The 17,938-nt window shown below is 32.3% G+C and overlaps 1 protein-coding gene across 1 annotated transcript in view; it reads left to right on the top strand.

Moving 5' to 3' along the window:
- Positions 1-2,618: 2,618 nt before the first annotated feature.
- Positions 2,619-17,938, top strand: part of LOC132708807 (PDZ domain-containing protein 4) — a 221,205-nt gene continuing 205,885 nt past the window's right edge. The window contains exon 1 of the mRNA XM_060681394.1: positions 2,619-2,813. Coding sequence (XP_060537377.1) covers positions 2,793-2,813 — 21 coding nt within the window. The 5' untranslated portion in view covers positions 2,619-2,792. The remainder of the gene's footprint in view (positions 2,814-17,938) is intronic.

The following is a 17,938-nucleotide window of genomic DNA, read 5'->3' on the forward strand; positions in this document are numbered from 1 at the left end:
CTTTTTTATTCAATTTTTTCTGATGCTGTTATAATGTGGAGAAATTCAACAGATACCATAAAAATCTAAAAAAAAAACAGATACCATAAAAATATAGAGACCATTGTCAACCGCTGTTTCAGAATCTTGGGGTTATACCACTGCCACCGGTATTAGAAATTCATAATTCAAAATATATATTTTCAGTTCACTCAGGTACTCACTTCCTCCTCAAATTTGCTTCGAACTAGGAAGTTTAAATACACTAAAAGTATGAAAAATTCTCTTGACCTAAGTTTATACAACTTAACTCCAAATCAAGTCCCAAACTTGCTATTTAAAGATTTTAAAACCAATACATTTTTTTTTGGAGCATCGTTTTTACTCTGTAGCGGAATACAAACAGAAGATAAAATATATTACATGATTACCCGATTCTTGATGGTGACCACTGTTTGGTTGTCTTCCTTTTTTTTCATTTTTATTCCTGTTTGTTTTTATATGTTTTGTATTACGTTGTTATACCTATTATTATAGTAGACTTTATCCAATAGTATGTGTATATGCATGTATGTATACATATGCATATAATTGTATATTTTTTTCTCTTTTTACTTAGACGTGCTGTAAACATACTATGTATTGTAATCAAATAGAAATCTATCTATCTATCTATCAAAATCAGTTTCTAAAGGAGCTTGATGTAATTCAAACATACACATAGCGTTGGTGAGTTTAAATACCTATATAAAATAGCTTAAATCAATTTTTTGACTGTGACAGTATATTGTTGTAATCGTTTTTACATTATTTTAATGTTTAACATTTGTATTATATTGTTTAAAGTAATTGAAATTTATTTATGCTTTCTAAAAATACATAGGGCGTCTCAAATTCGAGTAAACTCTGTTAAAGTAAGACTTGGTGATTTTAAACCTTAGATTTTGAGCACCTTGCATAACATTTTCGGTCAAGCTTAGCACTTGGTGTCTTACTAGTATGACAACAGCAATATGCTCCGAGTTTTGGTGGTTATAGTTTATGACTTTCATAGAAAAATGATGATTTTTTACTTTTAGAAACAGGTACTATTTTAAGAAATTGAAAAACAAAACCGATAGCTATATTTGCAGTGATTTTTTTACAATAACGTAAACAATATATTAGTGTAGTTTTAAAAAACGATTATATTTTTATATGGATTTCAATATCTAATTTGTAAACTTGCTGCAATTTTAATTGAAATTTATTTAAGCTTTCCAAGAATATATAGAACGTCCCAAATTCGCCAAAACTTTGTTTGCTGATTTTAAACGTTACATTTTGAACACCTTGTATAAAATTTAGTATGTCAACAACAATATGCTCTGAGTTTTGGTTGTTATAGTTTATTACGTGAATAGAACAATGTTAACCATGCAAAAAATTATTTGATATTCCTTGGATTCATTTTAAATTTCGCGATTACTACAATTTAGGTTGTGTTTGCCTAATTAGCTGTTGTTAAATGAGATTTTTCATAAACTCACTTGCTTTATTCATATACATTAAAGTATAATGTAGAAAAGATATTAATAAGAATAACATGTATTATTAATTATAGTATTGTTATTTTAATCCGATTTCACATGAATTCGGGCGTCGATGAACCTGAAACTCGAATAACATAATAACCGAGTGTTCTCTAAGAGCACATGGAATTAAAAAAAAAACTAATAATAATCATTCAATTAGTCGCTGTTTTTAAAACTAGTTAATATGTTAGCTCTATTCGACCTAAATCCTGCCTACTTACCTTACCCTTTGTAAAAATAATCCCTTTGTTTTGACACCAATACATACAACAAAAATATCATCAGAAAAATTGTTTATAACGTTAAGGTTTTACAAAATATTCTGATAGTGAGGTTAACAATAAATTAGCAGCCCCTTATTGTAATTTTTCTTTAATCATCGCTGTTAAGTGACTATAATGTTGATGGAAAAAGAGTGTATACGTCGGTACCTACAGGGTGTCTCAAATGTCATTTTTCAAATTAGAACAGGGAATACAAGAAATCATGTCCCATGAATGGATTGTATTGGGTCATAGGTAAGATTATTTGGTTGCTTATTTCGGTTGATTTTTTTAAAATATCATGTCCGGCTTCGTGATTGTGTTCGGCAAATGCTGATGAGCTTATTTGGCTTAGTCTTAAGGCTGTTCTTTGAGCCTAGTTGATATTTTTCGTCCGACCTCTGCATATATTCTTCGCCGCATATGCATGGAATGCCGTAAACTCCTGGCATCTCAACTGGAATTTTTTCTATGACGGATCGAAGATGTTGAGAGATTTTTGAACATTTATTTGAGGTATATGGAAATAAATTCAATTTGATTTGATTAAATGAATCAAATATCGTCATCCCTGGTGTATTTTTATTAATTATTGAGAATTAGCCGTTTAGATTCTTTTGTCAAAATGATGAACTCGTAGCCATTCGCGATACGCGTTCATAAACTCTGTTGCGATGGTGTGGTTCCGTGATGTGCAAGCACATGGCGAACGAATACGACGAAAAACGGACTACAAGTTTTGCTTTTGCCTTGTTAGTTTCGAGGTTCGGAGTTCGGGGTAGTCAGTCAGTCTCGCTTAGGCCTTCGTGTCGCTTGGTGGCACAGCAACAACGCAGTTCACGGTGCGACTGGCAAAGATATCACGCGCTAACGTGCACATGTTCCCGTCAAAAAATTTCTGCTTAGTTTCAAACTTTGTTCTGTGAATTGTTTACCGGACAGTCCCGCCGAGATTCATCGTCAGCGTATATCATACATGGATTTTATTATCTTAAAGGTAAGAAATAAACGAATACATTGCGAGATGACTCAATGTTATTGTTTGGCGCGTTATCTTCAAACGTTTGAAAGCGATAAAATATTCACGACCGGAGTTGCCCGTCACTTTCGGTTTGTTTACCTATGTAATTTGAAAGTAAATATTCTCGAAACTTTAATATTTTTCCACGCACAATCGCGCACAGTATTTCAAAAAATCCGGCGTAGTTTTCGCACTTTTGGGCAATTTCTCTCGAAATTTTTGCTTTTGTGCTGCGGTTACTCAGTGAGTAGGAAAATATCATTGCACTTATTGAGTTTGCGTTTCGTTTGCGTTCTAATTTCGTACCACCCAACTAACCACAGTAACTATCAATCGGCATAAAGCGGACGCGACAAAGCTAACCGCCATGGTCACTAAAAATGTTTAACGACATTTTATAATGCCGTTCCGGTGGCAAAGGTCACGATTACAATTTTTTTATGTGCACAAGAAGCCACACAAGAGTCGTGTATTCAGTCGTTCTGGGGCAGTTTTTTCGGAATAGATGAGATAAATTAGTTCAATTTTCAATTTTTATTTATCATATTTAATGATGACAATTTTTGAAAAAAAAATTAACAACTGAAAAAAAGCCCCCCCTTAACATTATCGCGGTAGAATATAGTCGAGTGCAAAATTGTAAAGTCTGTTCATAGATATAAGAAAGTGACTAACTGATACGAATTAAGGAAAGACCCGGGCAAGCTGTAAGAATGAAATATGGCCGAACAGTTGCGTATTTTGCTTAGAATTTAATTATTTGGGGTTTTGTTAGGAAAGGTACTAAAAAATATTTATTTATTCATTTATGAATTTATCTTTAAATCTAAAATAAAATTACAAATTATTTTTATTACCTATTTAAATTACTTAAAATTGTTCACATTATATATCAGTATCACTATCGCTATCATCGCCTGTTTACTTATCAATTGTTCTATATAATTTGCAATATGGATATACGATTGTTCTGCTTTTTCTATATGTTTAACTTTTTTTTTTACGAAAAATCCGAGAATCTATAGAAATCTATCAGCAACCAAATAATCTTAACCGCGATCAGATACTACCCACAATGTTTTCTCTTCTCAGTGTGACTCGGACTGTAGAAGGGAAAAGGCGTGCCTCTTTTTCCATGGGACATGATTTCTTGTATTCCCTGTTCTAATTTGAAAAACGACTTTCGACTTGGTACCGACGTATACATTTTTCCATCAACTTTATAGTCACTTAGCAGTGATGATTAAAGAAAAATTACAACAAGGGAGCTGCTAATTTATAACTATTTTTTGTTAACGTCGATATCAGAATATTTTGTAAAATCTCAAAGTGATAAACAATTTTTCTGACCATATTTTTGTTGCATGTGAGGATTATTTTGCCAAAGGGTGAGATAAGTAGGCAGGATTCAGGTCGTATAGAGCTAACATATTAACTTGTTTTAAAAACAGCGTCTAATTGAATAATAATTATTAGTGTATATTTCCTTGTGCCCCTAGAGAACGTTTGTTTATTATTTTAGGTTCTTCGATGACCGAAAAAAAATTTCTAAGTGTTATGCATATATCGTTCCAATAAACTTAAAATTTGTGTGTCGCTATTCATAATTTGTTAAAAGTTGTTATTTTTCTTAATTTCTTAAATTGGTTAAGGATTAGTCCATAATTAGTCCATTAGTAGATTTTTTTAATAATTATTATTTAAAATAAAAATTTGTATTATTAAAATGATGACTTCTTAAATGCTTATTACAATTAGCAATGCATTGGATGCTTAAAAAGGATTTTCAATAAATTTCTAAGTGTTATATATCCTGGCAACAAACATAAAATTATTGTTATTTTTTTTTATTTTTTTAAATTGATTAAAATGATTCCATAATATTAGTATTATTATTATTTACATTATTAAGTTTTTTATGGGTATCTGCTATTACATGTTTCTCTTCATTAGTAGATTTTTGTAATAATTATTACTTAAAATGATGACTTGTTAATATATCTATTATAATTTTCAATGCTTTGGCTCTTTAAAAAAATTTTTTTGATCAAAAAACTTCTCTTTTTATCTTAGTACACCCCGTTTTAATTGTAAGGCATAACTTTTAATTTCAAACAACTTTTATTAATAAAATAACGGATTTTTTAAAATAAGAGTACTTAGCTCTTCTGTATGCTTTTAGCCTATTATTATTGTGGCAAATGCACCATACTTTTAGCAATATTATTATTTTTGTTAGTAAAAAAAGTCAGGGGGTTTCCTTATTTCTGAAACAATCATGGGTAGTAGGAAGAAGATGAAAAGATGAGGTTCATGATTTTAACATTACTGCAAATTTATACAAGTAACAACATGTCTTCCTTCACACAATATTTTTATTATTTAGTTTAAAAAAAAATAAAAAATGCATATATAATATTATAAATTATCAAAATTTAATATATTCATAAAAAAATAGGCCACCATCACCATCTCGTAGAAAAGTTTCCACAGTGGTTTAAATGCTCCCAATTTTTTTTTTTTGAAAATATGAAGAACTTTGATTTAGCTGAGAGAATGTGCGGAAAATAGTCCGTTCAAGAATGCCTACCCGGCAATTTAATTTGATCTCGTACGCTCGCTTAATATAAAACGATTGTTTCCGTTTTAACAATTATTTAATAGTCGTCAAATCCAAAGGCCACGCAACTAAAGCACCGGCACGGTTGAAATTTGCATGAAACGCAGACAAAAATTAATCTGGCCGTCAATTAGTGGCAAATTGAAATATGTATATTATTCGGCGCAGTTTTTAATCAAATTTGCATCAGAAATAGTTGATAGGTGGCAGTTTGGCTCCGTCAGCGATTGGCCTCGATCGAAAATAAAACGAGACAATTGTCGAGTTAAAAAAATACACAAAATATCCTAGGATTAAATTTAATGTATGGTTTATTCGAAAATTTGTCGCTTTCAATGATAGGTAAATCGCAGGGTAAAGTATGAAGGGAATTCTCCCAGAATTCCATAGGAGTTCCAAGGAATTATAAGTATTAAAGGAATTGTGGTTTACAACATCGAACTTCCTTATTTGAGCGAACTGGACTAACTGTATTCAATTTTGTCGTGTTCTACACAAAACCCTATTCGAATTTGTCTTTTTTTTGCAGTATTGTATTGAATTGGCCTTGTTTTTGTACTAGAACTGTTGATTGACACAATGCGAAAATGCCATAATAGCAATCGTTTAGTATTGAAACCAAAAGAACATCGAATTTTTATTTTGTAAACCGTAGAGTAAAGTATTAAGCAAATTCCCCAGAATTCCATAGGAGTTCCAAGGAATTATAAGTATAAAAGGAATTGCGAACTGGACTAACTTTATTCGATTTTTTATATTTTTGTATTATTTATTCTTACTTGAGTGACAAAGCAGGGGTGGGCCAGGTATAATTCTCTCTTTCTGATATGTTTCTTCAGTGTTGACCATTTGTCGCAGTGTTGAATAATCGTTTTTACTATGCATTTCGAAAAAGTTATTTTATGGGCACATAAGAATCTGGCATCGAAATCACTTGTCGCTTGATGCGCAGATTGTGAAAAATGTGTATGAAACTTTAATCAGTAGATGACTTCTTAAACAAAAAGCTTTAAAAGTAACCTGTCTACTTAAAAAAACGGCAATATCGTCGATAAGAGATAATATTAATAGTGGAAAATTGAAGAAAAGGAATAAACGTAGTAACTCACCGTAGATGCCAATTGACAGCTGGAAAAATTCAGTACAGCACATTAACCAAAAATGAGCATTTTGCATTTCTGTACAAAACGATATAAATATTATTATCATAACTTTTGAGAGTCCGTCCCTAATGTTCTGTCCTTTAATGCCTACCGGGCCCGAGTTATATTGCTGACGGGAGGTAACTTCCATAATTGCGGGCAAAAGCCAGCACGATGAAGATTGAGACAGAACAGACTATTTCAATTCGAATAGTATTTAGTGTAGAATGCGACATAGTCATATAAAGTTTATCGTGCCCATCCTCATTTGTAAATTATCAATTTACTAAAGCCAAGTATGCACCTAAGCATATAAACGAGCTTTCCAAATGTGCACATTATAGATGTAAATATAACTTGAACCAAAACATAACTGATCCGAATATATCTAAATTGATTGTTAAACAGAATATATATATATATATATATATATATATATATATATATATATATATATATATATATATATATATATATATATATATATATATATATATATATATATATATATATATATATATATATATATATATATATATATATATATATATATATATATATATATATATATATATATATATATATATATATATATATATATATATATATATATATTCTCACGTATTGATTCACGGATGGAAAAATGTGATGACACTATATTCCGGGATATCATCCGTTCGCTCGTTGAACTCCGACTGGAATCCTGCTTCCGACTGGAATCCTGCAGACGTTTCGCCAAAATCTCACTTGGCATCTTCAATGCTCGCGCTCCGAGTGTTCGAAGTGTTTTCGGAGCGCGAGCATTGAAGATGCCAAGTGAGATTTTGGCGAAACGTCTGCAGGATTCCAGTCGGAAGCAGGATTCCAGTCGGAGTTCAACGAGCGAACGGATGATATCCCGGAATATAGTGTCATCATATATATATATATATATATATATATATATATATATATATATATATATATATATATATGACACTATATTCCGGGATATCATCCGTTCGCTCGTTGAACTCCGACTGGAATCCTGCAAATCTTGCATCCGACTGGAATCCTGCAGACGTTTCGCCAAAATCTCACTTGGCATCTTCAATGCTCGCGCTCCGAAAACACTTCGAATATATATATATATATATATATATATATATATATATATATATATATATATATATATATATATATATATATATATATATATATATATATATATATATATATATATATATATATATATATATATATATATATATATATATATATATATATATATATATATATATATATATATATATATATATATATATATATATATATATATATATATATATATATATATTTTATTTGATTTTTGCATTTTTTTTACGAAATTCTAACCAAATTGTTTAACACGATTTTCTGAAATAAATAAGAATATAACTTTGGAAATTTATCTTATTTATTAAAATAATAAAATTAAGTCAGTAGGTAAACAAATTTATACTGTAAAAAATAAAATTAATAACTTTTGCTAGACCATTTTTATACTCCCACTGTATATTTATCTTCTATTGTTCTCCGATTGTTAATGGAAAATTAAAATTTTAGCAATGATTGTCTGTATTTCATTGAACTGGTGAAACAGAATGCAGGTGAATAATAATTAACCAATAATACTTGGTAATTTTTATAAATTATTATAACTATTTTAAACAAAATTGTAACAAAGCTTATAGTAAGGTATGCTGTCATCTAGTCTAACTAACCAAAGTATGCGAACGCTTTAAAAACCGCTAAATAGCTTTCGCTTTGAAAAATCTGACCCTGTATTGCAATAAACGTAAAATGGCGATAAATGCAAACGGTTTTGGAAGTTTTACTCTCGAGCCCTTTTGCTCGGGGGGCTGACTTCGCAATGACCTTGAATTGCCCATTTCATTTGAATAATCGCTTAAAAATAGGGAAGCGCTGTTAACTTATCCTTATGTTATTTGAAATGATTTGCCCGTTTCGGGAATTTATAATATGAAGAAACAAAGCTCAATGCAGAGTTCAGAAAATTCTTTTTTATTTCTCAAAAATCAATTAACCAAAGTTTAGTTTACCAATGGGAATATTTATAATTGAAAAATTTTGATGAATTGAACATCGAGCAACTCTGCTTCAATTAGCTGCCTAATTTGTCCAAGAAAAGCCCTTATGCCTTAAGCCCAATGTTTACATCTGTGATTCTTCGTTTTGTTGGCGATATTTATTTTTTCTTGATGAGGCATGAATTAATGAAGGTTATGTATTAGTTAAAATATGAGATTACAAAAATGTTACTAGCCCCAGTAATATTTAGTACTAGATACCCTTAATAAGTCCACGTCTCATTAACAAAATTTCTGGATTCTTCCTGCGTCGGTTTTTGCTGAGTCGAACTTGCTAAAGTTTGGCGAATCATCACAGGGTTTCTTCAGAGCTTGACTGAAACTGTTTCGCATTTTACTCTGTATCTGCTTATACGCCGTCTCGGATGACTGATTCCCAGATTGGTAACAGGTCGTTGTTAACATTGTTAGGTTGCTTATAGATTTCTATAGACTCTCGGATTTTTCGTTGGTAGTTTCGTGATTGTGTTCGGCAACAGCTGATGAGTTTATTTGTCTTAGTCGTAAGGCTCTTTCGTGTTCTTTGAGCCTAGTTGATATTTTTTCTCCGGTTTCTCCAATGTATTCTTTGTCGCATATGCATGGAATGCATGGATGGCATCTCAAATAGAATTTTATCTTTGACGGACCGAAGATGTTAAGAGATGTTTTGGACCAGTGGTAAAGCTGGTTTTGACGTTATACTTAATAGAACTTTTGATATGTGGTCAGCGATATTTTGAATGTAAGGAAGAAGAATTGATAACATGCAACAATTTTAGTTTTATCGAATAAAATTTTATGTTCGGTTTCGTAATTGTGTTCGGCGAGAGCTGATGAGGTTATTTGTCTTAGTCGTAAGGCTCTTTCGTGTGCTTGGAGACTAGTTGATATTTTTCGTCCGGTTTCTCCAATGTATTCTTTGCCGCATATGCATGGAACTCCTGGCATCTCAAATGGAATTTTATCTTTGACGGACCGAAGTAAATCTGGTTTTCACGTTATACTTCTTTAGAACTTCCGATATGTGGTCAGTGATATTCTGAATGTAAGAAAGGACCACAGTGGCAAGTGTAGGATTGCCTTCGGCCTCATTGTTATTGGAAGGCTGTGGTGAAGTGCATTTTTTGATCGAACGCTTAATATATTTAATGTGGAAATTAAAAACTATTACAGTAGCCTGCGGAAATTTCTTCTGAAAAATAAAAAGGAAAAATAGGATTATTCCGTTCACATTATATTATGCATAAGAACTGGACCTTTTCTGAGGTGCAACTTTTTGTATACTAAAACTAAGACGGATTATCAAGTCTATGACAATCGTATGCATTTTAAACCATGGATTTTTATTAAATAATTTTGTAGTGTGGCTGTAGTATCACCCCGTTTCGATTGATTAGCTCGGGGTTTATATACTTAATTAATTGTTATTTATGTTCTCAATTTGATATAGGGTGAAACTACACCCATCAGATAAAGGAAAACTCTCGAAAACAAATTCTATAATGAATGGGATGAAATACAAAACTGTTGTCTAGCTACGAGGCTACTGAGCTGTCTAAACGTAGCAATACCCAAACAATTCCTGACTATGTCCATGGCCACAGGGATTCTTACTGGTGATTGCTTACTTAACAAACACCAATAATTCAGGGTTTCAGTAGCATATCCATCCCCTACGTTAATCAGCGACGTGACTTTTGCCTTTGTGCTTCCTTCACTGACAACTGCTACTTGAAATATTGCTCAGTTTATGCGGCTTGAAGAAAAAACATTTTCTGGTTTCCAATTAGCTCTTAAAATTGATGTTAAGTTTTGTTTTGTTTGTCAACTCTCATATTTCGCCGCGAAAATCCTGACAACGCGAATATACAAAAACAGATGTTTTGTTGAGTTTATTTAAGTTGCAGTGAGCATACAGTTGAGATATTACTCCTGTATGTGCATGAATCTCGTTTATTTACCCAGAGATTAATTGTGTATATGCAAAACCGTCTTCTCTGATTAGAATATCGCTACATATTGCTTTACCCCAAAGTTGGCACAACTAAAGCTTTATTGCAACATCTGTTCAAATATTATTGGATCTTATTAATAAGTTTCGAAAGTAATTACAGAATTTCAAGATCTAGCAATTGCGATTGGCAGCCCCTGTCTGCATTCTCCCCGCACGAATCTCAAGTACTTTATTAGTTCAGAGGGTGAATTTTCCGGAATCCCTTGACAGAACGCGCTTACATTTTTCGTCATTTTGAATTTCGAGGAGGACATTTTTTACAAGAAAATTTTATTTACGGTAATACGGAATCCTCAACTTTAATCGGGAAATTAGTAAAAGTGTACGCGATTGGAGGAATTGTGTGTTTTAAAACTCGAAACTTTTCTGATCCGTATTAAAAAAAAAATAAATTGAAACATTCAACTTTTATCGTGAAATAGTTATTATTAGTTTTGATAGATTGGCAATTCTAACTTGTTGCACAATATACTATTATACTTTGACAATGTTTCTTAAAAACGTATTATATACATGTTTATAACGGGTGTTTTAAAATTTATGTATGTATTTATCTTCTTAATTTTTGAAAGAAACTTCAACAGGCTACTGTAATACTTTTAATAAAATTCCTGGATTCCTTCTGCGTCGGTTTTTGTTGAGTCGAACTAGCTAATATTTTCCCAATTATCCTTGGCTTCTTCTAAAGAGTTTTATTAAAAGTATTTATCTTCTTCTTCGATTTCCTATATAGAGGAGTACTGATCAAAGCTTAAAAGTTATTTGGTTACACGATTAACCATTTCATGCAGCTTGGTTTACTGTTATTGGTACATGGGACCATTGATCTCTAGGTGGATTATTGGTCGTTCCAGTTTATCCTCATCTCTTCTTTGTAGATGTTCAGAATATCTAAGGAATTGAACTTGTACTAACTGGCTGTTAATTTGTTAATTTGTTTCTGCTCCTAAGCGATTTCACGTCTACAATTAAACTCTTGTGAGCTACCATCTTCATTCGAAATCAATGCTGCCAGATGGATACATTTGGTTGATTAAGCTGAGCTGTATGGACATTCGTCACTCTGATTTTTGACTAGTTGATATCGAAGTTGTTATATGTTTATAAGCATTCGAAAAAATCTGAAAAGTAGCGGAGAAAAATATTTTTTCCGATAAGTTTACGCCTTAAAAAGCTTAAATACATTTTGTGGCACAGAAATGAAGTTTTGTAGATACGAATGTTAACTGAAAGGTTGACCATCACGAACTATGAATTAAACTCAAGGACCCAAGGTACTTGTGATCTAATAATATATTATAGAACACGTATATACTATATTTTTGCAAAACGATAAAATGCAAATGTTTAAAATCTATCGAAAAAGTCTTTCTCCTAAACCCGTGACTAAAGTATTGGAAATGGTCGAACTGTTTCAAAAATAATTAAAAAAAAATTTGTGTATCCCTTTTACAAATTCATTGGTTTTTGGCACTTTTTATGGACAACTTTTTGACCGAAATAACGTAATATTTTATTAAGCCTATAAATTAGAAAGTAGGAACGTTTTTTGAAACACCCGGTATAAGCAGTTTCAATTCATTCATTCAAAATTTTCTGAAGTTTTACATGTTGAAGGAAGAAGCTCAGCAAAAGGTTGGTATAAATAAATCTAGTTTCGTTAACCCGCATTCAGATAAGAAGTATTTTCGAACAATTCAACAAATGAAATGAAATTAAATATAATAACTTCATCAAAACCAATCTTTTTGAAAAACAGTGTTCGTTAGTTAATTATAAATAAAAATAGGTATAAGATCAATTAAACGATATTGCCTATGATATGTTTCATAATTGTCAAATACGCCATTTGCATTTCTTAGGGCGTAAGTTTTCAAGTTACTGGGAAAAACAAGTGATAGGGGTGAATGGGCCAAGCTTTTTTTTTATATTTAAGCTTTTTTTTAAACTTTAATTAAATTTACCCAAACTTAGTGCCCGAGGGTAGCCGTCATACCTCACTTTCCTCTATGTTATATATAATAATTATAATCATTTATTAAAAAGTATTTAATAAAAAAAAAACGTTAGTGATTAGTAACTATTTTTCAATCGATTAAAAAATTTGTTATTTTCTGTTTGTTTCGTTGTTTGTTTATTTTTTTTATTTTATTTGGTATTTATAAGATTTTCGAAAGCTCTGGCTTCAGGCTAAATCCGTAGAGTTATCAAAAAAAATAACACTATGAACAAATTAATTATGATTCGAATTTTAAGCGGTTCATTTACCGCTGGTATTATGCAAAGGGCTAAAAATGTACAAGTAATCAGAATTTATAATTATTAGAGGAAAAAACGAAAATAAAAAAAAGTTGGTTCATTTTTGAGGTGGGTCTGTATGTCCCAGGGCGGCCCCCTTGCCCCACTCTCCCCTACGTGACTGAACTGAGTCTCGCCTTTTTCCAAGTTTATTTGTTTTTGTTTATTATTGACTTATTGATTATTGGAAATGAAGACCTTTATTATTATTATTATTATTATTATTATTATTATTATTATTATTATTATTATTATTACTATAATAATAATAATTATTATTATTGTTGTTTTTATATCAGTAAATAAATATAATATTATTACTAACGTTGAAGTAATTTTTACAGAGATATTGTTTGAAGAGAAAATAGCAATCCCAAAGTTGTAACAATGTCTGTCGATTTCATAGAAACGAGTCCCCTAAATGCGGATGGTCTACGCAGTAGGTGTCGAACATCTGCTAAACAGAATTATTGAATTGCATTCAAAGAAAAGGGTCCACATTTTTATTTACGTATTTTTTGACACTTCACGGAGGCGGATCCTAATGGTCGTTTGAGGCCTATTTATTAAGTACTCGGGCGAGAATTTCTTTTCACTCGACAAATATTTCGCGAAATTAATTTTGCCGTAATTAGGATTTGCACGCAGTAAAAACATACAAAAGCCGTTTTATGTGAGCGTTCAAAGCCCAAACTTTGATTAGGCCCTAATGGATTCTTAACGAGACGGTTAAAAGCCAAAAGGTATTGTTAAACTGTAATGCCACAATCCCTTAAACAGTACAAGCGGATGGATCTGGCTTTGTAACAAGGGCCAATATGCGTTGTCATTTTTGCGTTGCTGCACTCTCTGTCCCACGTTCCTTCATCCTCTTTCAGCTTGAGAAAGTTAGTGCTTCTTTGCTCTTACCGCCTTCGTTTTATAAAATAGTCACGTACTCGATGGCAGTTGTAAATAATGCCGACACTTGCACACAAAAATAATGGGAAAAATCACACACGCGCGGGTTCTAGTACGGTATATACAGGGTGGGTCGTACTGAATGGACCATAGATTAGATTATTTACATGTACCACTAGAAGTGGCTTTTCACTTATATGGCGGAGCCACATCTATATGTTGAAGACTATTTCGACAACGTTGCTTTCTTATTTATAATGTGTATGCACAAAGTGATTACAATAGATGTTCTTTCGTCTTCTTTAGGTAAAACGTAAGAATTTCAAGATATTGTTTAATAACGAAGTTCGACTGGAGGAACCATCATGCTTGGGAAGAAGAGAATTGCATTTGGGGAGGAAAACACATTTTCAGAATGAATTTTCAATAAATATTTAGTGTTTTAACGGAGAAGATTATTTGCCATTTCTGCTAAACATATTGTTAATTCTATTGGAAGAAGAAGACTTGCAGTTAAGCAAAACGTATGGTTTAGAGGTTTCTTGGATAGATGGATAAGTCCTAGTACCGAATTTCCTTAGTCAGCTCGTAGTCCCGATCTCAACCCCATGAAAGCCCACTTGAAAAGCTTAGTTTGTAAAAAAGAAATAGTATTTTCTGAAGTTCTTCTACAGAAGATTCATGAAGAAGTTGATGCCATTTGAAAGATAGGTCACTTGTTTAAAGTAAGAGAGTATTCAAATAAGGGAATGAGAAAATTTATTTATTATTAATACAAACCAAGGTTTTTGTTTAAATTATCAAATCCGACTTTTGTCAATTTCATTATTTCATCAAAAATTAATGTTTTTCATACCTAAAAATCCTTTCTTCCAATTTTTTTCATAATTCTTTTCGATTTTGAAATAAATAATAAATTGAAAATCAAATTTTATCACCCATCTTTTAAGAGAGCCACATTTTGTTAAAGAAGATGAGAGAAAAGAAGGAAGAATTTAAGAAAGATCGGTCAATAGTATTGTTCATTTGTAGAAACTCGTATGAATTTGTTCAATCAATGCTTTCCTGAAAAAACGCTAATGGTGTAACACCATGTAAAGATAACCATGAAATTAAAGAATGTAAGAGGAAACTTGGTATTTTGTTAGCTTTGGCTAGTCCTAGTGCTCGATATAAACATTGGTAAGAGAAAACATGAGAATCTTTTGAAAAATGAACGATCTCTGGCAGTGGGGAGTGGAGATCCAAGTGAACCTAAAAAAAAGTTTTTTTCTAGTGAAATCTGTCATTTTGCATTTTTGACTCGAGTGGTATAATTTGATGTCTAGAATATATATTTTTGGTCCACGGGATTTGTCGAGCCACCAAATAAATGTCGTCGGCCCTCACGGAGCGTTTTTTTTTCAGGAAATTGAGCCTTCACTCATCCAGATATTCATTTAGATAACGTCGCAATGATTGCTATGTTTAGAATTTATCAATTATTATCGTCATTGCGTAAGGTATTGTTTGCGTTGTTTTATTGATGTTGTTCATTTATCTGCGAATCTCAGCATTACGCTACATTCGATGGGACGTTTGAAATAACGATCTGGCATAGTTATATAATATGTTTAATATTTTGATATTTAGTAAATTTCAATGCTACATGTGATCCATTTGTAGTCGGTAAAGGTGAAAGACGAGAAGTACCAAACTAATTGAACTGTATAAGGACCACAATCTATTTTGGGACACCGGTAGAGCATTTTTTGAAATTCAAAGAAGACAGTAGACTTCTCATAAAACTTCTGGATTTCTCCTGCGTCGGTTTTTGTTGAGTCGAACTAGCTTATCAGCCAAAACCGACGCAGGAAGAATCCAGAAGTTTTATAAAAAGTATTGCAATAGCCTGTGATAATATAATGTATAATGTATAATGTAGATAATCAGATAATCAGAAGTGATCGAAGGTGAGAATTTTTGAGTAAGAAGGGTATAGTTCTCCAAAGAGAGCAAAATGTTTGTTGTTCGATGCTCAGATGAAGAGGGTTTGCATAACATAGCTTCTGGACTATAACTAAGCAAAAATTGCAATGAATTGATGGCTGCGGCTATAAAACAGATTTTGGTGGGTTACAGGGCTGTGTTCTGCCCCCCCCCCCCCCCATCTCTCCTTTTAATCTTTACTCTGAAACGATTTTCGATAGAGCCTTGAGAGATATTCAAGATGGAATCAAAATCAACGGACAGATTGTTAATAACCTTCGCTATGCTGAGTGATAACAGCCGACAGCCGAGAAGCTCTACAACGACTAATAGATAGAATAAACACTGAAGGAGAAGGACTGGGACTGAACATCAATATAGACAAGACGAAGGTAATGGTGGTTAGCAGAACACGAAACATGCAATTAAATATAAGAATAAAAAACAAGAACATCCAAAAGGTCACCAAGTTCAGATATCAAATCAGATATGGTAGTTGGATAACTGAAGATCTAGATCTTTACTGCAAAATGCTATTCGGTGTAGAAAACTAGTCCATAAAGGCCACCGTGATGAATCGATTCGATTCCTTTGAAATGTGGATATTACAAGACTACTCAAAATTCCCTGGACTGATCACACAACAAACGTTGAAGTTTTAAATCTAATGGGCAGAGAAAGAGGATTGTTGCCAATAATAAAAAGAACAAAAACTGCCTATCTGGGTCATATATTTCGAAATTCCAAGTACTTATAATGGATGGAAAGATGGAAGGAAAACGAGGCTTCGGAAGAAAAAACACTCATGGATAAAAAACATAACGGATGGGACAAATCTCGATGCGCACGCACTCTTTAGAGCCACACAATATCGAGAGGAGTATGCTAGAATTGTCGCCAACATCCACTAATTCTATGAGGAACCTTAAAAAGAAGAAGACAGTGACACCATAAAGGGCTATCAAGTATATTATCCATCGTTACTATTAGTGGAAAAAATATATGAGGAAATCAACGGGATAAAGATGCTAAGATTTGGATTTAGTGGGAGAATCTGAAGGAAATGGGAGTGGGATACTTACGCGAAGAGGAAACAGAAATGAAACGACCACTTGTGCCAAAAATTTTCAATTACTATATCATCTAGAGTCCGATTATTATAAGAGAACGATGGTGTCATTGTTTTCAGCGTGAAAATTCCTTGAAATCCTTAGCTTCTTTTTCCTTGGCGTGCAAAAAGAATTACTTACTTCTTGACTCTTATTCAATCCTAGAGTAGATACCTTTTTTTTATAGGGCTGCTGTCCAGATACCTGGACAGCAGCCCTATAAAAAACCATTTCGTTTCCAAAAAATTTATTGTAGCAGTATAAGTTTAGGTACCTGTGCTATTGGAGTGAAATAGTTATTCCTTCCACTGATTCTCGGCCTTGATGAATTATTAATCGCTTCCTGCCAATATTTTTAAAGGACATCATAGGTAAGTGAACTATCTGCTTCAGATAAAAATCTATCTTCAATGACTAGAATAAAACAAATAACGTGAATGTATAAATTTTGAATGTACGCACAAAAGCCAGCTTACAATAAAAGTGTAGGGGTGCTTTAATTTTGCTGGTCGATGTTTCTAATAGACCATCAATGGACTATTTCGATTACAAGCGTACCTATAGCAAAGTTAATAGTTTAGTCTACTGTCACAAACTGGCAAAAATAAATCCAAATGTGTTACAGCGAATTAAAATTCTATCTAGATAAATTCGACGAATTGTACGTACGATGTTCGCCTTGTGGTTTTATCCTTTGTCGGCGAGAGAGACAAATCCAATATACCGCATTGTAATTACTGTAAGCGTGCGTGTGTGTGTGGGTAAGTTCGGAAAACGGTAGCATTTCTAAAAGTTTTGAAAAAAAAACTTGTCACGAGTTAACGAACGTTTAGTTCGTTTATCTACTGTTTTGCCACAACACAATTAATACAATCCGTAATGCAATTACTGCTTTGGAATTTACCAGTTATACGAGGAACAAAGCGTGCCTACATTAGA

This window comes from Cylas formicarius, unplaced genomic scaffold (assembly GCF_029955315.1).
Source record: "Cylas formicarius isolate icCylForm1 unplaced genomic scaffold, icCylForm1.1 PGA_scaffold_12__32_contigs__length_19106922, whole genome shotgun sequence".
NCBI classification, from domain to species: domain Eukaryota; kingdom Metazoa; phylum Arthropoda; class Insecta; order Coleoptera; family Brentidae; genus Cylas; species Cylas formicarius.